The sequence below is a fragment of the Epinephelus lanceolatus genome, chromosome 8 (assembly GCF_041903045.1).
Source record: "Epinephelus lanceolatus isolate andai-2023 chromosome 8, ASM4190304v1, whole genome shotgun sequence".
NCBI classification, from domain to species: Eukaryota; Metazoa; Chordata; class Actinopteri; order Perciformes; family Serranidae; genus Epinephelus; species Epinephelus lanceolatus.
The window spans coordinates 13116339-13139842 of record NC_135741.1 but is presented as its reverse complement, the minus strand read 5'-3'; the positions used below and the strand labels follow the sequence as shown (position 1 = coordinate 13139842).

The following is a 23504-nucleotide window of genomic DNA, read 5'->3' as shown; positions in this document are numbered from 1 at the left end:
AGATACTGTTTCACTTGGAGACATGCGTTGTCACTGCCCAGTGGACGTCCTGTAACCAACCTTAGTCACTGCATGTGCCTCCAAAATGTCAACATCTCATGAGCTAAGAAAAACAGGCCTGTTTTCATCTGTGTGAGGATATACTGCTCAGATAATCCAATTGGTTTTCAAATGGTTTACCCACTGAAAAATATGTTTTGCTTTTTGTTACTTCACCTGGATGTTTGAGCTTCACTGTGCAGACTGATGTACGTGCAGTATGAGATTTTGTATCTGCTGAGGGGGACGTTTCTCTGAGCTCACCTTAAATCTCACGTTAAAGACATGTAAGTATGATTTGTGATCATGGGCCGGGGTGCATCTAACACAGATGTGATGTGGAGCACATATACTTACAACAGACTTATATTGTGCTTGTGTCTCGCAGTTACACTTATAAAATGAGAAGTATTTGCATATTAATAGATTCTGGATTTTTCTATGACTAAGAAGAAGTAGATCTTTTTGTGGAAAAACCATATAGGACATAAATTATTATTCAGTATTCTTGTGTCATAAAAAGATCTGGAGGAGATCTTAAATAGGGATGGGAATTTGTAAGATTTCATGAATAACAATGTCCCTATTGATTCTGCTTATTGACCCTGATTCTTTATTGTTTCCCTCATTGATTCTGATCAATTTTCCGTGCGGGAAAAAAGTAGGCCCACTGTCCACAGTTTTTCAGCATCAATGCAGCTGTTGTATTATCTCACTGAGTCTGAACACTGTGTAAAAGAAATGAGAGAATATTTGTACAGGGTTAGTTTTCGTTCTGGTTTTCTTAGTCAAAGAAAAAAATTGCAAAGTCTGCCTGTGTGACGTTATTATAACAGGATATTTGCCCTCAGTAACGGACGTGCTGCTTGGTTGGGATGCAGTGGCACATTCCTTGAATTTTAGCCCGTGTTGCAAAGAACACAGGTGTTTCCACCTTACTTGAAAGGATCATTTTACAAATATTACAAGCAGCCTTTACTACCAAAAAAATCTGTCTGGAGCCTGATCTGTCTAACCCTAACCCTAACACTAACCAATACATATTTGTGCCTTGGAGTGATTTAATCTACATTAACCTATAAACATTCCTAATAGGTCTGAATGAGCATTCATTGTTTTGTTTTACATCAAAGTAGCTCTCTGCAGTGGGCTTTTTATGATTATCTGGTACATAAACTTTGCAGCATTAGTGGTGAAAGCAAACAAATCTCTCCACTCACAATGAAATTCTCTGTTTTCCTCCGAGACATTTCCTTTTTTGGATTTGGAATCAATAGCTAGCCTCACTAAGGAGACTCAAGACCATTGTCTTTGAGACCATTGTTATTGAGATTTGGCAAATTTTAGGAAAAGTCTTCAAGCTGTATATACGCATGACGCACATAGTTGACGAGATGTTAAAACATTTTTTTTTATTCTGTGTGTAGGCTACACATTTATACAACTGGAAAATGTAAGAATCACTTCAGAGCTACAGAGCTTAACGCTCATTAATCACGTTCTGTGGTGCCCTTTGACCCGGTGCATCATTGCAGGCCACAGTGGCTTTGCCACATGATGAAGGCAGACGAGACAACGCTGCTCGGCCCCGTGAACATTTACAATGAAAAAATGCCCAGATGGAACTTTTGATAGGAGCACCATTCTCTAAAATTTCTGCAGTCAAGAATTTTCGTACCATCAGCGAACTTCAAACCTGAAATATCACCTCAACGCAAAGCATTTAGCAGTGAACCCGGAGGTTCGAGCTAGCACAGCCTCTGATGCTAACGCTAGCAGCCAGCCTTGTCGAGCCACACTCGACCAGGCGTTCATCTACGTGTGACCGACTGACTAACTCCCTTGCAAAATGGATTACAACTGGTTGGTTTCGGTGGTAGAGGACAGGGGGACAATTGTGTCCAGCAGCATATCCAGCAGCTTTACTACAACACATCTGCCAAAATTCATTTGAATTGAATTTTTTAAATACTCTCACAGCAAAAATTGATGTACGGGATTAATTTAGATTAATTAATCACAGAGCATGTAATTAATTAGCTAATTTTTTTTTATTGCTTGACAGCCCAAGTTAAAAATAAAAAATAAAGAGCCACATGTGGCTCCTGAGCCGCAGGTTTCCTACCCCTGCTTTAGACCGTTTCTTCCTCTCCACCATGACTCCATGACTCTCGTCTTGTTGCAAATTAACAGCAGTGTAGATGCTGGGACTGACATCATCAACTGTCAGAAACATGCCGGTACTGATAAAAGGAATTGATAAGCTCGGAAGCGTACGATTACGATGGATCGGACAACTTGGAAGTTTTTCTCAAGTGAAACTGGTTTTCAATTCCCATCCTAAATCTTAATTAAAGACTTTTTCTCAGCCTGTTATGAAACCGTAAATTCTTCAGTATATTTGAAAAGTTAAAAATCAACTGCATGACTTTCACTGGACAGCAATGTTTTGCCCATTATAATATTGAAACTGCTATCTATAAGTATGTCACATTCCTCTGCAGGTAGAGAAAATACTTTCACTTTTGGGAAAAATCAAAACTCAAACATGCACTTTCAAACAGTTACAGTAACATGCTCACTTTTAGATTAATGTGCAAACTCTTATTGATTTAAATACCTACACTTTAAGAATCTATCCAGAAAAATTATACCCCAAATCACAACCACTGAGATCCACACACATAAAAGGTAATTTCAGTCCTCATCCATTCTCCCACCAGGGGATGCTATTTCATTAATTAGCTCAGAGCACTTTATCTGACTCTGATACCTCTCCGCATGGTGAAAACAAAGTGGGACCACACAGTGACTTATGAATATCACAGAGCTATTAACGGAGTGAGAAAGGTCTAACTAGCGAGATTTCACGTCAGACTGAAGCCAAGAAACAGCGCTGCAAAAACACCATCCTGCAACAAGCTGCTCGTGACGATCCTTTTGTTTGTCTCCATCAGACTGCAGGTGCCTCATTCACTGAGCACATCAGGCCCTCCTGGCAGACTCCACGACCTCTCAGCTGGAACACAGCTCGGTGATTATGACCCTACATGACAGTACATTGATCCACTCACACTCCCCTGCTGATCACAACACCCCAGCGTGCTGCAGCTGGCGTCACTCCCCAGGAGACAGTTACTAGCAAGGAAATCAGTGATAATGGGAAGCATCTGGATGCAAGGGTGAAGTCTAGACTATCAGTTATGTCGGCTTTACAACCAGGAAGACAGGAAAACAACTGAACAAACAACTACAACTTGCTGAACTGAGTAAACTATTCCGGGTAGACGCTCTGGATTTACATATGTGAGATCTGCATAAACAAACCAACACAGCATATTCAAAATAAAAAAACGCACAATGCTAAACCTTGTATCTAGAGTTGATTAATCAAGTAGTTGACTGACAGAAAATCAATTTCACTATTTTTTTTTTCATTATTTATTAAATTCAGTAAGTATTTTGGGGATTTTGACCGGATGTTTTTATCAAAATGTGGTCCATGTTTTTCACAAAATGTCACATTTTATACAGTTAGAGAAAATGATCTGCAGATTAATCAAGAATGAAATTTATTGAGTAATGATATTGTAAGCTGCAGCCATACATACATGCAAAACATGCGCTTGTGTAGTGCAATGTAATCTTTTTGATTACTGGTTTAAAATGTCAGAAAATGGTAAAAAATGCTCATCACAACTTCCTAAAACCAAAGGTGATATTTTTAAATGTCTTGTTTTCTCCCATAAAGGGTCAAACATTAAACTATAGAAATGAACAATGCAGCATAAAATTCAAAATTCTTCTGTTAAACCTGCTCCTCTGGTACATTAACCCCTGTCACTTAAACCTACAGTGCCTGGCGACATGGGCAGATTATCAGACACTGGGCCCCTGGGCACAGACATACAAATATCCCCCATAGGAAAAAGTCACACAGACTTTTTAGTGGTTTAGCATCTGTTTTGTTTTGCATCTCCTTGTAGTTGTTATGCATCATTTTGTGCCTCTTTGTCATCACTCTTTGAGGTAATTTTGTGTCTTTTTTAGTCATGTTTTGTCTCATAGTAGATGTTATTTGCCTCTTTTGTTTGTTTTGTATCTGTAGTCGATTTGTCTCTCTTTATGGTTGTTTTTCATCTATCTGAGGCCATTCTGTGTCTCTTTGAGGTCAGTTTGTCTTTGGGTGTTTCACTGTGGTTGTTTTGTGTCGCCTTGTAGTTATGTGTCTCTTTGTGTTTTTTTATGTTTTTTGTCCTTTGAAGACTTTTTCTTCTTTTTGTAGTCAAACTTTTTTCCTGTGATTTTGTGTCTCTTTGTAGTCAATTTGTGTCTCTTTGTGTTTGTTTTGTCTCTTTGTAGTCTTTCGTGTCTCTGAAGTATTTTTTGTCTTTCTTTGTGGTTGTTTTTTGTCTGTTTGAGGTCAGTCTGTCTTTCTTTGAGGTAATTATGTGTCTTTTTGGTCATTCTGTGTTTCATTGTGGTTGTTTTATGTCTCTTTGTCATTGTTTATGTCTATGAGGTAATTCATTGTCCTTTGAAGACTTTTTCTTCTTTTTTGTAGTCATACTTTTTTCCCTGTGGTTTTGTGTCTCTTTGTAGTCGATTTGTCCCTGTAGACATTCTGTGTCTCCTTGTGGTTGATCGGTGTCTCTTTGTGTGTTCGTTTTGTCTCTTTGTGGTTGTTTATGTCTCTAAAGTAATTTTTTTAGTGTCTCTTGGTAGTTGTTTTGTGTCACCTTAGAGTCGTTATGCATCTCTTTGTGGTTGTTGTTTGTCTCTTTGTAGTTGTTTATGTCTCTGAGGTAATTTTTTTGTTCTTTACAGACATTGTGCTTCTATTTGTAGTCATTCCTTCTTTCCATATGGTTGTTTTGTGTCTCTTTGTCATCAATTTGTTTCTCTTCATTGACATTCTGTGTCTCCTTGTGTTTGTTTTGTCTCTTTGTAATTGGTTTGTGTCTCTTTGAGGTCAGTTTGTGTTTGTTTGTATGGTCATTTTGTGTCTCTTGAGGTTGTTTTGTGTCACCATGAGGTCGTTTTATGTCTCTTGTAGTTGTTTATGTCTGAAGTTTTTGACTTTTCAAGTCATGTTGTGTCTCTCTGAAGTCGATTGGTGTGTCTTTGTGGTCATTTCATGTTTCTCTGCAGTTTGCATCTCTGTGTGGTCTTTTAGTGTCTCTTTGTGGTTGTTTTTAATCTCTCTTTGGTCGGTGTGTGTTAATTTGAGTGACATGAAACTCTGAGCCCCTGGGCTTGTTCTCGGTAGGCCTAACTATGCTGCTTATCCATAATCCACTTTTGCTATGTTGTCAAACAGGAACCTTTAAAACATTCAACCTTTTCATTTAAAAACTGTTAATAAGTGTCAAAAATGAAACTGGTATAAACTCTAACTGGTGTAAACCCTGTCTCTGCAAATGAACACTGCTGCCATGAGATTCACAGCTTCAGATGCAAGAGCTAAACAAAACAGGGTACGCTGTTAAAGCATCCCAAGAGATAATCAGGTTCTTTCCAGGAAGCAAGGACCAGTTGGGATAACTTGAACTTGCCGGGTCCTATTTCTGTAATCACGTTCCATGACCTTCATAATTCCCTGTTCATCAGGACGGCCCGCTCTCGCTCCCCTCTCCTCTCCTCTCCTCTCCTCCCTCTGTGCTTCAACACGGAGCATCTGAGGACAGTGAGGAGGAGGATTTCATACAGCACATACGTTCCTACAGCAGGGTGAGTGAGTCCATAAGGTTTTCAGGTTTATGCAAATGAGGACGTTGTACAAACATAATCATGCAGCTTTTTCCTGTCACACTGAAGGCTGATTTGTCCTCGATTTTCCTTGGAGGTGACAATAACAATCAACACATCCTCATACTGTAAAGGAGAACAGTCACAGCAGAAAAACATCACTCAGCCCCGATTTTAACACACAATAACCATGAGAAAATGACCAAAGTTCATCTGAAAGGGTTTTATAGAGCTGTGACGCCGCCAACAGGGTCAGCGGAAAAGTATTTATATGTAACTGAATTGTTAAAAACTAAACCCTTCCTCGTTTGTATCATTGTCACCCATGCTTTTACTTGTGTAGCTTCCTGTAGCTAACAGTGGTCAGGTGGTCTGTTGGATCACAGGTGTGAGGGGGCGTGGCCTGGAGCACAAAGGACAGAGAAATGTTTGGGGTGGAAAGAAGGGCTTTTGGAGGTAGACAGAGGAGTTATGAAAGATCCTGGCAGCTTAGAGGGAGATGGAAGAGGACACTCAATTTTTTTATGGTGGTATCTTATCCAAGGAATTCTGTGAGATGTGAGGACCATAACAACTGAGCACAGGACTGCAGAGCAACTCTAGGCCAGACTACTTATTCTCAGTCCTGTGTGTGGTGAGTTTGACTCTTTTGAGGGGTATTTGCAGTGTGTTGCTGTTTCAATTTATATTTTTTGCATTTTGAAGGAAGGACATATATTCCATTTTTGGTTTTTGGACATTTTGGTTGGACTATGCAGACTCTATAAGGAGGATTTTTCGGAGTTGGACTAAACTTGTGGACGTTGCAGTTATTTATGGGGGTTGTTTTCATTTGGTGCCGAGTATTGATTTTTTAAATCATATAAATTATTTATATGATAAATACAAATTAAACTTTAGTTAGCCTACTACATTTTTCAGTCCACTAAATACAATTTGCTGCTACAAAAAATGGCTGAAGTGAGATGAACAGACTGAAAACTTTATCTTATTAGATAAAACAGATTTTTACACAATTTACAGTTGAAAAGGGTAATATATATTGCAATATTTCTTATTGCAATACTCAGCATATTGCAACATATTTAGAATTGCAATAATATTGTATCTTGACTGAAGTATCTTCCTACCCCTATTTACACACATTAAGTAGGTTCCTTTGTCACTGCAAGAGGACTTTAAAGGTGCCAGATTTTAATAAATGGATCACAGTAACTCTCAAACTGGAACTAGGCCTAAAACTTTAGCTGACTGTTCCAGAGCTGTTGACTAATATTGTTATTTTTTAACTGCTGAACAGTGGAGGATGTGCAAGCTGTCTTTTCATGCAGAAAGCAATGGCCCATGTACTCATACAGTCACAATATTTAAGAGATGACCGCAAGACGGTTCTAGGTTTGAGTCCGCCAGCCAGCGGAGGCCCTTCTGTGTGGAGTCTGTATGTTGTCCCTGTGTCAGCTTGGGTTTTCTCTGGGGTCTTTGGCTTCCTCCCACAGTCTAAACACACGCAGGTTATTGGACTCTAAATTGTCTGTAGGTGTGAATGTGAGTGTGAATGCCTGTCTGCTTCTTATGTAAGCCCTGTGATAGTCTGGTGACCTGTCCAGGGTGTACCCTGATTCTTTCCAAGTGTCAGCTGGGATAGACTCCAGCCACCCCCCCCACCCCCTGACCCCCATGACCGTCAAGTCAAGTCAAATCAAGTCAAGTCAAGTCAAGTCAAAATTTATTTATACAGCACATTTAAAAACAACCTCGGTTGACCAAAGTGCTGTACAGTTCATCCAAAGAATGAATGAATAGCAAAAACCACAAAAATTATCAATAAGATCAACAATAGGTTTAGACAATAAAACATAAACAGTACAGGTAAAATACAAATAAAAGCTGTAAAAGACATGTCTGTCTCAACTAGAGGTGAAAGCAAGTGAAAAGAAGTAGGTTTTTAAAAGAGATTTAAAGTGTTCCAAAGTTTGGGCTGCCCTTATATGGAATGGTAAAGTATTCCATAAATTTGGCGCCACAGCGGAAAAGGCTCTGTCACCTTTGCTTTTAAGTTTAGTTCTGGGACAGGCCAGCAGCAGCTGGTTGCTTGATCTCAGTGCTCTGGCTGTCGTGTGAAGCTGAATAAGCTCAGATAGATAGGATGGAGCTAAGCCATTCAGGCTTTTAAACTGTGTAGCAGGATAAGCTATTACAGAGAATGAATGAATATTTAAATAATTTTTTAAAGCAAAAATGACACAAATGAGCTGGTCTCAGCTGTCAAATAAGAGAAGATTGATCTTTATTGTCTCTCAAGAGAAATTCATCTTGGGCATATCAAAAAAAAGTACCGACGTCTCACATCAGTGTGTCTGGAGCTGCTGCTTTTCTTTATCATACATGAAACTAACTGAGTGTCTTTGAGGTTCTGGTGGTCAAAACAAGCTACCTGCCAAAAAAGAAGTGCTGTTTTAAGTGTTGTGGCAGTCTCCACTGGTCACCAACAGAGGCTGACAAAGGTCACATTTTCCTAATATTAATACTCCTGACGCAAGATAAAAAAAATCCAAAGTTTGTGAGAATTTCCCAGTGCAGAAATGCAAAGCCTATACATATGCTTTAAAAAGCCACAGAGGAGGTTACGATGCAGCAAAGTGATCATGTCTGCAGAACAAGTTGTTAACTGCAGCCACGACACCTGTCTGTGTCATTAAGCTCTTCGGTCCGTCTTAAGATCATGGACGAAACCCTCCGGCCTCTCAGGCATCTCTGTCTGGGATTCCCCACGGGAACAAGCTGCTCCCAGTACTAACTTTCATAACTGTCCACCTCTGACTCCGCCTCCTGCCACAGGCAGATTTAAATGTACCGGTAATTATATTCTTTTCATAACAAACAAATCTTGACACAGCTTTACAGCCAATCTGCAACACTCTTTAAAGATACACTAACAATGTATTTGATGTGCAATAAGTTCAACACTTTATATAAGTGGTAAGTCTTTTACCAAGCCAGCCATATTGAAATGAAATATTTGTTTCACCTCAATACTCTCTAAATACAGGCCGTATATACTGTATGTGTAGCAAGCAACCTAAAGTTTTCACCTCACTACCATCACTTTCATTGCTGTATGGACCAGTTTGTTTGTGATTTTAGCCTAAAGCTACAGTGGGTAACTTGACCCAAGAAAGATAATTTGTGAAATAATCAGGCTCCCCTGGCTCCTCGTAATGCTCCTAATGGCATCTGCAAGAATCCACCGCGCCTGAATAAAAACAACCAATCACACCCAGGAGGAGTCTCTAACGCAGCATTTTCACTGCTGGTTGCTGTTGCTCAGCCAGTGTTTTTGCAAAGCTCCTCCTGAAGCCATGCACTGAAGATATTGAGCTTGGCTGAGAGCACACTCCTCCTGACTCTGATTGGTTGTTTTGTTCAGGCACGGGGGATACTTCAAATGTCATTAACAGCACGAGGAGGAAGAGGAACAAGATTTTTCCACAGATTGTTTGTCTCATGTTCATATGAAGACTTCTCAGTAAGATGACCTATTCATGTTGATTTCTTTTGGTTGCATGATCATGAAAATGTTTTGTTTTGTTTCAGAAAGGAACCTTTTTTAATGGCTGAATTTCTTTGCCAGGCCTGGGATAGAAGGCAGAGTATTCTGTTTCCACACTGAGAAGTGAGATAACATGTACTTTGGATTGTTACTGCAGCGTGCTTGTAATGGTGTCTTATAAACCCATGAGGGTTGGGCATATGTAAGTGTGCATGACACAAATAAAAAAATCAACCAAGCAATCAATTGATGCACTACAGTCAGGATATAGTGATAGTTTTAGCAAATATGACAAAATGTTTTTTATTATAAGAGTTACCTCCTGTAGCTTTGACTGATTGAACTATCAAACCAAGCTGAGATACTGTGACGTGATATACTCTCTGTCACAGCATGATAAAATAACATTATTACTCTCTGTCCGACCCCAAACACACTGAGTCTGCCCCACAAAGTAAAGCCAGTTATATTCAACAAAGTAAAAAGTCACAGGTTTGATTCCGGCCTTGGGACCTTGTTGTATGTCACAGTCACACCAACCCATTCTCATTCCTAACATGTCAAATACCAGCGCTTTGTCAGTGATCTCAGCGTCAAATACTGACACACAGAGGTACCTTTTGCCGCAGTATGATACGCACCAGGTGGCGGCAGTTGCTGACCCAGTGCACATGTCAAATACTGCTGTTTTATCAGTGGACATCCGCATGAGATACTGACCCATAAAAACACAGCATTATAAAACACTGTGTGGCGGCAATTTGTAATACCCCCGAAAACTACATAGTATAAAGAGTGAGAAATTCTATATAGGGAATCTAGGTTCTCACCCAGGAAGCCCGCTGTTCATTTCCTGTGTGAAACCGAAAGTACGTGATGTATGTCACATGATGTCACATGACCCTAGTTACAGCTGTAGTTATTTTAAGCCATGCAATGATGGTTTTTTTCTAAACCTAACTACCTATTTTTGTTGCCTAAACCTGAGGAAATAAGTGCTTTACATACACTGTATGTTTATTTAATTTGAACAGACACAATGCATGTAACAAAGGCAAATTGCAGCTCCGGAGGTGCATGCGGCTTTTTAGACCCTCTCCAGTGGCTCACTGTGGCTGACATAAATTTATCTGGAAATGAATAACAGTTATTTTTCAACATCCAGATTTTCATTTGTCATGGTTGTAGACCTAAAGTGATTATTGCATTGTACAACTGTAAAAATGTGCAGCCTATACGTCGTTTTCTCAACTAAAATGTGCATCATACGTCTACAACCTGGTGCCTTTTCCTCTAAATTTTACTGAACTTCAGTAGCGGTAGTCTCTCCTACAAGGCTAGCTGTGGATTCCAAATCCAAAAAAGGAAAAAGTCTTGAAGGAAACTAGAGGATTTAATAGCATGTGGACAGATTCATTTGCTTTCACCACCAATGCTGCAAAGTTAAAGTGCTAAATAATTATAAATAGCCCATAAAATGCCATAAAAAAAAAACCTCTAAGATAATATCTGGATTTATATGAACATTTTGAAAAATATCCAGCTTCTGTCACAGTTACACCCGCGCTTTAGAGAGCACAACTAAGACTTCAGCTTCAGTTTGACTCTGCATGCCAAGTACGGCTGCAAATAATGATCCCCCAACTCTCAGTTTCAGATATAACACATCCACTGCTAAATTTATACCACTTATTTACACTGCATAGAAGACAAGTTTCACCGTCTGTCTCACGTCTATGTTAGGAACAAAAAGTCTGGCACATCGTCTGCAGCCGTCTGAGCGCTCTGTCAAACGGATAAGACAGCAAGAAAACAAAATAATCTTTTGAAAGCTAAAATGACATTTTGTCACACTTAATATTTTAAATTTAGAAACAGCGGGGGTGGACATCATACACCTCAATAATCAATCAAAGTTAATTATATCCATTTTGCGCAACCAACGTCTCACAGCACAGTCATCATGGCTATTATTATGCTGGATCATCCTCATGTGATGGGAAGAGGAAGTGGGATACCTTCAATCGAAAAACAACTGTTCAGACAACTTCACATATTCCAAAGGAAATGACATGAAATAATCTGTGATACTTCACGTCTGCTGAGGCCAACCGTCACTGCTGCTCCGCCAGCAGCAGCAACACAACAGCTCAGATTCAGCCCTTGTATGTGTAACAGTATAATGACATTTCGCTAATGAAGAAATGAGTTTAAAAAATGCAGAAGTGGGTTAAAGGTTAGGACAGACCAAGATGACAGTTTTTTCTCCCTGAACTGGTGTTTTGGCTGAATTCAGAAAAGGAGATAAACTCCCAATCTGCAACAAAATGTCCAGAGGAGGGAAAAAAATAACAGGAGTCGACCCAACGTCTGCAATAAGAGCTCTGTCTGAGCACAGTGGAGTACTGTCCTCTGTATGTCTCAGCCTGACAATGAAGCCATGTATAACTACCGCTGAACAACATAACGGAGACGCGTAGACACAAAATACAGATAATGAGACACCATTCTGTTAATAGCTGTATTGTCGTCATCATCGCCGTCATCGTCATCATAACAGAGGCAAAGTGAGTTTCACAACTTCCCAGTTGGATCACAGCTGTAGAGTGTTTCATAACGTATAAATCACCAGAACAGGGACTCATGTTTTTTCATCATAACTAAAAATAAACCTAGTAATATTATGCATCAAAAAATATTCTGATACTCATTTCTGATACTCATTTTACACATTTCAACTCAGGTCAAACCCACTAAACGACATTATTAAAGGACTAGTTTGACATTTTGGGTTGCTTTTTTGAGTTTAATGAGAAGATCGATACCACTCACAAGTCTCTCCATTAAACATGAAGCTGCAGCTGGTTAGCTTAGCATAAGCACTAGAAACAGGGTTAACTGGCTAGCCGGCTCTGTCTAAATCTAAAAAAAAAAAATCCTCCCTCCGACACCTCCACAGCTCTCTAATTAACACGCCACATCTTGTTTGTTTAATTCATACTGAAACCAAAGTGTTAAAATGACAAGTTGTGGTTTTTATGGGAGTCTTGTCAACACTGGGAGATGCCGGAGGGTATGTTTTGTTATCTGTGTACAGATCTAGGCTCGCCGTTTCCCCCTGTTTTCAGTCTTTAAGCTAAATTGCCTCCTGGCTCCAGCTTCATACTCGACAGACATGAGAGTGGTATCGATCTTCTCATTTACCTCTGCAAGAAAGCAAATAAGCGTATTTCCCAAAATGTCAAGCTGTTGAGCTGGGCGATATAAAGAAAATCAAGTATCACAGCGTTTTTGACTGTTGGAGCTTTCACACAAATAATCTTCAGTAATGTTGATATAATGACTAAATGGATGAAAACAAATAATAGAACAACAAGAACAGTTTATAGTAAGTTCAGAATATTACATCAGGGGTGGGGGAATAATTGATACAGCATAGTATCACGATATTCTTGTGTGGCAATATCACACAGTGCCAAGTATCAATTTTTTTTACATCCTCCAGAGACCTGAACTTTTGTTTGGTTTACTTTTTTAATTTCTCCCAGCTATTTGGGATCAGTGGGACCTGATAAATATAAAAAATGAAACAGTTAAGTCCCAGTATCCTCTAACAAGACGATAATAAAGTCCTAATGTCTTCAAACGAGTGACAGTGTCTTAGCTTGTTACTCTTAATAAAATTGGAAACATTTGTTGCCATTACCAAACTATGAACATTATCAATCATAAATAAACAAGTTTCAACCATAAAATGTGATCACGTTTTGTACTTTGTCCACTTTGGTTTCGGGATCAGCTGCAGATTGACTTGGCAGAGATGGCTGCCATCTTGTTTTTTCATGGATTAGTGTATTGTGCTCTTACTACAACAAGGTGGCACAAAAAGTGTCCACGAATAAGGACAACAGGTCTAAGTTAAGCAGAATAAAGTACTGCATTAGGTTGAGTAAACCCAAAATTTGATGTCCTTATGAGGACACAGGGTCTCAGGATAAAAGTTATTAATATTACAAATACAAGTTAAACTTCAGGTGGCTTTCTAGAATAATATAATCTATTTCTTTTTCAGTCCAGTAGATACAGTAGACAAAGTTTTCCTTTGGGGACATTATTTACAGTTGAAAAAAAAGACTATATATCACAATATATTTACTCGCAATACTCAGCATATTGCAACATATTTAAAATTGCAATAATACTGTATTGTGACTTAAGTATCATGGATCTCCTGGTGATTCCCACCTCTAATGTCTCCCCTGAAATACTTGGGATTAACGATAATATTGTCTTTTTAAGATCATTTTACAGCACTGATATAATGATTATATAATAGCATAAAAATGCAAGTACACCTTTCAAAGAGCAATGAACTTCTAATCCAACCAAAAATTAAAGTAAAACATGTCTCAGTGCAGTTTTTTCTGTTCATAAGGCTGACGAATGGTGGTCTTAGAATGGTGGGGAAAACTGTTTATCCTCCTGAGACCCTGTGTCCTCATGAGGACATTTTAGATTTACTGGACCTTATCCGTCAATTTGCTTAACTTAGACCTGTTGTCCTCGTTAGTGGACACTTTTTTGTGCCATGTAGTGGTAGTAAGTGGACAAGGTACAAAACCTGATCACACTTTATGGTTGACACTTGTTCATTTATGATTAATATAGTTTCTAGTTAAATATTGTGTAAAAATTTAACCAAATTTAGCAACAGTAACAAGCTAAGACACTGTTAATCAGGAAGTACTCATTTGAAGACATTGGGAATCCTCATAAGCTCGTTGAAGGACACTGGGACGTAATTATCGTCTCGTTTGAGGATATTGGCACTTCATTTATTTTGTTGTTTTTATACTTATCAGGTCCCATTAACCTCAAATAGCTAGGAGAAATTATAAATGCATACCAAACAAAAGTTCCAGTCTCAAGAGGATATTCTAGCATTTTGTTGGCAAGAATTTAGGTTACATTTTTATGTAAACATACGCATGTAAACACAAGGGCATTATCATACGATATACATGTATGCACATGACCTTGATCATTTTTGCTGACCTTGATAAGTCAGTAACCTTTGAAACCAGCAAAAGACGGTATATTCAATATTACGATATCCAAAATCTAAGACGACATCCAGTCTCACATCCTGTTATCAATATAATATTGGTACACTGTCCAGCCCTGTGTTGCTTCAACGTATTCCTAAAATCCCTGGAGAGATTATTAGTAATTTGGCAGCACTAATGTAAATATGACATCATACAGACACACTGGACAGCACACCTGCTGTGCAGCACTTCCAGAAAAAGGGTGAAAGGTCACATCAGACCACATAGACCTGACTCAGCTCAATCCTGACTGTGTGGAGAGGCCTCGACGTGCCAAAGCTGAAAATAGCTTCCTGATAAGTCAGTGTTTGTGTTCACATCCTGAGACCCCAGAGGAACTTTTAATGTGTGCAACACTTACTCTATGAAGGAGGTTTGTTTTGTCAGGATTTGGTGCACTTTGTTGAACGATGACATGCAGAATTTATTTGCCAGCGCACACACAGAAGCAGACACTTGATTCAAAAACAAATTTTGATTCTGCTACTGGAGTAGTTAACATTATCTGTAAACTTTTTGCAGTGTTTTTCAGAAAAGCTCCACTACAAAAAGTATCTGTCATTCTATCTGTAGAAATATTTTAGGTATTTAACTACCACAATTTACTTGAATAAAACAACTATTATTTGATTTATCAGACCTGATATTGTTATCCTGCAGGATGCATTTTTCCATGCACACTGCCGTGCAGAGACACAGCCTATGTATTTCAGCAGAGTCCCATGTAAACAGCAACACACCCATCAGCTTTATCAGCACATCGACCATCAACACAAGTGAGGCTGAGCGGCAGCATCTCATCAGACTGACCTGTCTGCTCCTCTGCGAGCTAATATTTGAAGTTGATGTTGACAAGACAACACCCAAGTGTTGCATAACTTCATGCCAGCAGGATAACCACAAGGAACGAGAGGCAAGTTGACTCCCAGTCCGGAGCTCAGCCCTGGTAACATCAGTGGAGAAAGCCTCACACATGCACTGAGCCCTGGACAACATTTCCCAAAGTCCACAGCCTAATTATCACCCAAACACCAAACCCCCGCTCCAGCGTGGGAAATAACTGTCCACACAACTGACCTGTTTTTCAAGGGTTGACTCTTCAATTCGTAATACGTTTTAGGCTCCTCTTGAAACTCCTCTCCGACCTCGAAGTCGGGAACTATCCCCGATTCGGACTGCATACTTGCAGAGGTCAACTTTTGGAAACGTTAAACCCCTTAACAAAAAAAAAAAAAAGCAAACCCAGACGGGCGATATTTGTGCCGCCGTACTTCGCTCAGTACCAACCGCTGTCAACGCAAGCCGCCTCTGTGTAGACACACGGAGCTGTGTAGTCCTGCACAGCCGCCAGCACAGCGCTGCTGACCGGCTGCAGGAGACCAGCCGACTACCACTACCAGCATGCACCTCGGCTGTCAGTGTCAGCATGGTTTTCATTGGCTGCAGCATCCGAGGGGATTTTACACAGCCTTATTTGCTCACACAGTGAAACTCGAGCGTCACAAAGTTTAACTTCCTTCAATAATAATTACTAATCATGTGAACAGCTGGTTATCGATATGATGGGTTTTATTGATTAACTACAAACCCTGCTGCTGTAATAATGCTTTATAACCTTTTTAGAGACAATGACCTCATATAACACCTGACTCTACTGCAGGCATGTACATTTGTAATAATAACAGGTTGGAAACCTGTGCTGTGTGAATTTAGGAAAATTAATCTCCATTAGGGGAGAGTGGCGTTGGTTGGAACATTTCTGTCAGTTAGGACACCTTGTTCTGGGTTAATGAATATCATTAAGATTAAAAAAAAGCAGTCTAAAGCTGAACACCTTATATTTTTGATACATTTGTTTATACAGAGAAAAAGATCACATCTGGAAACTCGTTTTATTTTAATAAATTACTGAGATAGAATGTGGCTGTCTTTTGAGTCATCATTTCAGTGGCAGTATCCGCTCATGGTCACCATAGGCCAGTGGTTCCCAACTGGTCCAGCCACAGGGTGCAGATTTCTCCTCAGTCAGTAGTTAAAGGTCCACACAGTTTAATATATTCAGCGTTATACTTGCGTTTGGTCATGTTGTCGAGCTAGTTTGCTGTCTCTGTTAAGTAGCTGTTTGTTATTCTCTCATTCTACAGCAGAAAACAGCACTTTAGAATAAAAGCTCTGTGCTGGAATTTCACTGTACTTCAAAATAAAGTGTGTTTTTTACAAGCTTGACATGTTCACGAGTCACTTGCGGACCATTCAGAATGGACTGGCAACCCACTTTTGGACTGGGGCCCACCAGTTGGGAACCACTGCCATGGGCTACATGTTGCCTATAGGTTCATGTATGAACAAATACAAGTCAATAACAATAACTTGAGAGCTGAAAAACATTAATAGTTGAACCCTGCACATTCAAAATATGCTAGGGGCTTGAATTTTAGGCCTTTATGCAGGAAATATTACTCCGTAACTTAAAAGTGTGTCTTATTCAATTTGGAAAAGCCATTGTCTTGTTTTGTCTACTTTTTCTTCATTTATAACGAGGTAGGAACCATAATATTATTCAAAACATTCTCACTCCGACCTCGTCACATATTGACGTTTGGTCATGGACCTTCCACGTCCAGATATGACGTGCAAGGTACCCTGGGTGCGTTGGTTGTTGACGTTCTGGGACGCTGTGTCAACTTCAGCCTGTTACATGCATTGTCTTCTTTCAAAATACACTTCTGTTTTCACAGGAAATTTAACGTTTACATACAGTCTCTTTCAAAATAAAAGCACTACGTCTGTACAACACTGCGATTTGATGTTTTTTTTTGTTTTTTTTTTGTCCTTCAACAACTTACACACTTGGTTTGGTTTAGGCAACAAAAACACGTGGTTAGGTTTAGGACAAAAGAACAGGATTTGGCTTTATAATCTTACGGGACGTGACCACCGGCCTCCCAGGTGAAAGTCAGTGTTTTTTGGACACATCCACCACTGCTTCCATCTGCTCTACTTGGACTTTCACCTCCTTAACATTCGTCCTTGTCCTACTGCATTTCCCCCTGACACTGCCAAGCACTGTTAAACTAGAACGGTGACCAGCCGCAAATCATGTTGACATTAAAGGACAGTGTCTGATGCCTCAAGTCACTGCCCAAGCACCAGATTTTAATGACTTTGGAGTGAGATCAGGTTGTATTATCCCAACCACTTCTGGATAACTATATTCCAGGGAGTGCAGGCACACTCTGGACTCCTGTGCTGGCTACCAACAAAAATCAAGACAGCTAAAATTAGCGCAAGCTGATAGGCCAGAAAATAAGCTTTCCTGTGATATGTTCTTTGTATGTTGCATAACTAAAAAACAGTAGGCCTATAGTGGAAGAAAAATAACAAAAGAGCCAAACGTTTGCTTACATGCTGCAGATTACAAAACTGTGAATAAAATGTAGTTCACAGTCCCACTGTTCCAACCAACCCCGCTCTCCCCTATATCCCTGCAGAATTGAACAAAAATGGAGATAAATCACAGTTAATGTTGCATGACAGAATAAAACCAATAAATGGTCACTTATTATAATTATGCCCAGGGGTCAAACTCCCTGTATATGTATTAGATCGAACTTTAAATCCCACTGATGCCGATTAATCATAACAAGAATTTCCATTAGAATATATTGCAAAGCTGTCTTACTTAAATAAAAGTGCATTTTGCACCATAACAACACAACATCACACCTGAGCAGCACTCAGTACCTTGTTAATAATTTATAGCCTCAGTCTTACATTTATCCAATCCTCTCCTCACGTCAATCATGCAGGTATTTGCTCCCAAATCATAACAAACCTGGACACTCTGTCGACCCTCATGTCTCTGTTTCCTTCTGTCTCCTGTGCAGACACACAGACCAACCTGCCTGTGCAGCTCGTCTCCTCTTCAGCTCCTCACTCTGCTGTCTGCTCACCGAGTTTCCTCTCCTCACTGGACTCCCATCAGCCACTTGGGGGCAGTATATAGCCAGAGAAGTCGGTGTTGTGGGCTCACTGGGGGCACTTTCTTTCTATTACAAAATGGAAATTCAAGTTCAATATTTGCATTCGCCTCATCCTGCTGAACTGGTTGAAGTCCGCATTTTACTAATGCAAATATCATGCAAATGCGCTCCTGCTGGAAAGCACAGACTTAAAAAAAACTAAAAATAACGCCTTAAATGACACGATGATAATTGGAGACAGACACAACTAGAATAGAAAAACAGAGCTTGGCAGTATTTACGAGACATTTTATTCACCACAAAATCTCAGACATGTGAAAAGCAAGTTACAGTCAGAGCAGGAGACGTGATGCAGGACCTGCATAGCTTTACATTCTGTCACAGAGCACAGGGACACACACACAATGGACTAGACAACATATTATTCTAGGTGTTGTTATGGGGTCAATAGCGTCACTGATTACTGAGGGCCTCCAGCTGAGGGAGGCCCCCAGAGTTTGTAGACTACAATGCCCTTTGTAATTCCTCAAGTGGGTGCAGTGCATAAATATTTGATACCTCAGTTCAAATTGTTTTGTCTTTGAAGCAGGATTTGGTTGAAACCTATAAAAATATCACCCTCCTTTTAAACTCATGACCTGTTACAATAAACTTTAGCTACATAAAGGAATATTTCACACACAAAATGACAATTTGTATATCAATAAGTCATCACATGTTATGATTTTATGAAGAAAATGGTGAACATATTGATTTACTGATTGATGGATCAAGTTTAACAAGAGTAAAACTGCAAACTCTCACGTAACACACATACACAAGTCTCATTTCTCCAGTCATATGCTCAGTACTTCCCAAACAAATGTATTTTTACTCAAACTTTACTTCTTAAAACTGAACTGAAAGTGAAACATACACATACTCTCTTCAAAGCCAGACTTCAGTAGTAAAGATTTTAGTAAAATCACACACCTGATTAAATGAGACTTGGAGTTTGTAAACAGATGATTTAATATACTGTAGTTCTGCTGTTGTTAGACATGTTCCCCAATCAATATGTTTGCTGTGGAGACATGAAAAAAACAAAGCATTGTGCAAGAATTCAAAGTAACACAGCATGACTAATTGATATACAAATGGTCATTTTGTAGGTCAAGTATTCCTTTAAAATTTGCACATCACTGTTTGTTATGGATTGTTTATATTATATATGTCTTCTGCAGGTTTGATGTCATATGCACACTGTTTTCTACAACAAACAAAAAAAATCAGTTTAAGGTGAAACTTGAGCTTGTTGTGTTTAATACTGGGTCAAAATAACCATTCTGTTGTTTGGGTAAATAACAAAACAGTAATATTAAAAGATATATAACACTGAATCAAGACAATCTCATTCTCTTGGGTTTAACTGGGAATCCAGTTGTTTCCTAACCACGAGGATGTGAGTAAATTAACCCAGTATTGTGCTGATTCAGTTTAGGACTAGGTGTTTCAATCCCTTGATGCACATTCTTAAGACTATGAGTGAGAGTAATAGTGTCATCTGACGGTTTCTTAGTGAGAGCCAAAGAGTTAAGGTTAGGTAGATAGAAAAGTAAGATGGAGCATAGGGAAGGCAGAGCTGAGGAGAGATGTTGTGTGGACTGAACTCTCACCCGCCGGATCAAAACAACCCATTCTCTTGGGTTTGGTTGGAAACCCAGTTGTTCCCAAACCATGCCTAACTTTGGTAACCCAGTATCAGTAGCTGATGCTATATTGACCCAAATTGGATTTAATAACAGCATGGAAAAAAAAAAAAAAAATCTGACCTAGATTCATATTCTGGGGGGCTTCTCATTTACCTCAGAATGAGCCGTTGATATCTACATATGGCGCAGGTCCTGGTCTATAGAGAGTGCCACGTTCCACTGCCATGTTTCTACAGTAGCCCAGAACGGACAAACCAGAGACTGGCTCTGGATAGGGAAATTTGCACTCTTCACAGCCTCCATAGTTCGTAGCCCTTCTGCAATTATTGTTAATGTGAAACTGCTTTATTCAGTGCTTTTACTGATTTTAAATCACCTGGTTCACTTGTTTGAGAGGAAGGGACCTCCTGAACAAAAAAACACTGAAGGAAACCTAACTGGGAAAGGTTCCTGTTGCTTGCAATGTGGAATCCTCCCTGCTAGATGCCACTAAATTTCACACACTGTTCCTTTAAACATGTACCTGTGACAGCCAAAACGTACAATGTCAAACCACTGAAATTCAACAGGTTACATATGTGAGAACAGATCGGTCCCCTCATGTGCATCATTTCCACCCCTTCACCCCACTCCTGCTTACACATTCAACACTGCCATTACAACATGTGCACAAAGGCTGTCGCAGACAAATGCTGCGGTGGAGACTGACAGCGACACACTGGCCATGTGCCATGAGATAACTGAACACATGGACATAATTACAAAGACTAATACATCATCGTTTAAACAGTGTCATGCAGATTTAATAAGCAGTGGCAGACTGTGCAAACACTGCTGGCTAATAACATGGACCATGACCTGAGAGGGATCATCACTGTAATATCCTGAAAAAATATAATTTCCTCGATTTTGATAACTTCTTATTTCACTCTAATACATGTCTGCTGTTTAGAGTTATTCATATTCTCACACCTCCTCTTCTTAGAGGATCCTGGCAGTGTTAATAGGAGTAGAGCATTTATTTGGGGTGACTGGGTGCTGCAGTTCAGATTTATAGCCTTTGGTCATTTTGCTTTCTCAGTTAAAAATCTAAAGTACACACTTCTGTATTGTGCTGCTCTGTTGTGTTTTTGTCTTCCTGCCAAGGGACGACAGATGCAAATCGGCTATCAGCTATCGCCGGCGCAATTACTTTTAAAATAATTAAATAAATGAATAAAATACTTAAATGTAAGCCAGCAATAGCAGATAAAGTCCTCTAGCTATTTCTTTGTTTAATTTTCACTCGTGGCTCTTTCATGCTGGCAGCCAATCATCAGTGACAGAGCACTTCCTGTATGCTGCAGTCAAAACAAGATCCCGGAATATCAGCCAAAGGTGTCCGGGTGCTCCAGGACATGTGTGAAGTTTTGATGTTGTCTACTGATCAGTTTGTCCCAAAAATAAAGCTCGTTTCTCTTGCAGAAGTTTGAATATTTATGTTTAAATTGATCTTCACAAACCTAAATAATGATGCTTTGTGTGATATTAAAGGAAAGTTAAACCTTTACTTCCTTCCTACACATCTCACTCACAATATGCAACATTTAACCAAGACACATTTGTTGAGGTCTTTCTGGTGGGTATCATTGCCCAATGACGCCTCCTTTCTTCCACTGTTTGCTTACAAAGACTTGCCCAAGTTTCCAAAACTTTCTCATCACGAGATTATTTTTCCATTCGTTGCTCAAATTGGTTTTAGAATCTCTGTACACAACATTTGCCGCACTCTAAAGTATTTATACGAGACCACAGATTTAGTCATTGCTTCATGTTGTTGTTCAGCTTCTTCAGTTTCTATTGTTATGTGAGGTGTGGGTGCATTCGTGTAAAGCATCTGCCAAGAAACATTTGCTTCAATGGAGACGGAAAAGTGATTGCATGCATAGTCAGTCGCGCATAAAACAAATACATGGACATGGTTAATGTTGCATGCAGTGGTTATGAAGTACATTTTTGCATCTTGTTTTGTGCCAAATGATGAAGACCGATGATAAGCTGGACACAGACTGGCAAAATTTTATGAACGCCATACTTCAGTATACTAGAGAGTTTAAGTAAAATGGTGTACACATGAAAAGCAGCCTACAGTGTTACATGTACAGACTTTAAGCTTGTATTGTAAAATGTACAGTGAGAGTTTTACATGCCAGTTACAACAAAAACAGACTCATATGTCTTCCCTGAATATATTAAAAATACAGCTTGCCAGTGATGACAGAATTTAATTCCTAATGAAGGCAACAAGGCTAACGAGGGAATCCTCATCTTTTGTCTATGAGAGCGTTTTCCTGTAAGGAGGAGACTCACTGAACAGATGGTTTTGGGGGATCTTAATGAGATACTTATTCATGTCTGATGTCAGAAATCCACGGACAGAGAGGGGGGTGGGGAAGCCTCGCTCTGCTGACAGGCTGCAGCATCTACTGTAGACTGTGAGGATCTACAGTAACAGCAGTGCAGTTCATCTTAATTTATCAGGCATCTGAATTCCAAAATGCAGTTAGTCAGTGTATCTGTGATGTACTAACTCAGTGTTTATTTGTGTAACTGAATTAAACTTCTGTTTTTGGTGACTTTAACGAAGCTGCCGTGCGAGCTTCTTTGGAAAATTACCAGTGGAGTGAAGAGTAAAGACAGTAATGAATATTTTAGAGGCACCGTCACTCCTGAGCTGAAATGAATATCACACGTGAAACGCACACCAACGCCCCGGTTCAGCAGAGTTGTATCTTTTGTATTGCTCGTGTCAAAGATGTTAAATGATGTGTAAAGCGACATAAACTTATGAGTTGACTTGAGGCTATTGGTGACATTTTAGAAAACAGATAACTGATTGAATGTGTTTTTTGCTGTTGAACATGTAAACTTTCCTCTGTAAATAGTGCTGATTGTGAGTCTGACCCACATTTCAATTTAGGTCAACTTGTGGTAAGCTGTAAATTCCCTTTTTAAAAAAGTAGCACAGTTTTTCTGCCATTGAATATGCTAATAGAAATAAACCTCTGGCTCAAGGACATTCATCAAATGATGTCATTGTCCCTTGAATCGTCATTTGTAGCTGCTGGTGTTGTCGTTCACACACACTGTGATAAAATCAAAGATGTTTGTACTGCCACTGGTTCCTGTGTTTTGTCAGTTATCTCACATGCTAAATACATCCTCCTCAGCAGCTCGTGTTTTTATCACGTAGATCCTGTTTTATTGCTGCAGGTCAAAGGAAGTCAGGGGGAAAAATCCTTTGTGCAAACAAAGTGCATCAAAGCAGACTAAAACATACATAAAAAACCTGTTAGCTGCACTGCCAGGAATCCCCTTCAGTCATTTTTACTAAAAGACAGAACCC

General features: G+C 39.5%; 1 protein-coding gene and 1 long non-coding RNA gene across 5 annotated transcripts in view; one reads left to right on the top strand and one right to left on the bottom strand.

Moving 5' to 3' along the window:
- Positions 1-15802, bottom strand: part of LOC117258432 (microphthalmia-associated transcription factor-like) — a 47882-nt gene extending 32080 nt beyond the window's left edge. For all 4 annotated transcript variants that reach the window (XM_033629349.2, XM_033629350.2, XM_078169864.1 and 1 more), the window contains exon 1: positions 15523-15802. In XM_033629349.2, coding sequence (XP_033485240.1) covers positions 15523-15626 — 104 coding nt within the window. In that variant the 5' untranslated portion in view covers positions 15627-15802. The remainder of the gene's footprint in view (positions 1-15522) is intronic.
- Positions 35-23276, top strand: LOC117258433 (uncharacterized). The gene is made up of 3 exons (XR_004501759.2): positions 35-326; positions 2997-3073; positions 18333-23276. It is a non-coding gene; the product is annotated as an uncharacterized LOC117258433 (long non-coding RNA).
- The last annotated feature ends 228 nt before the right edge of the window (positions 23277-23504 follow it).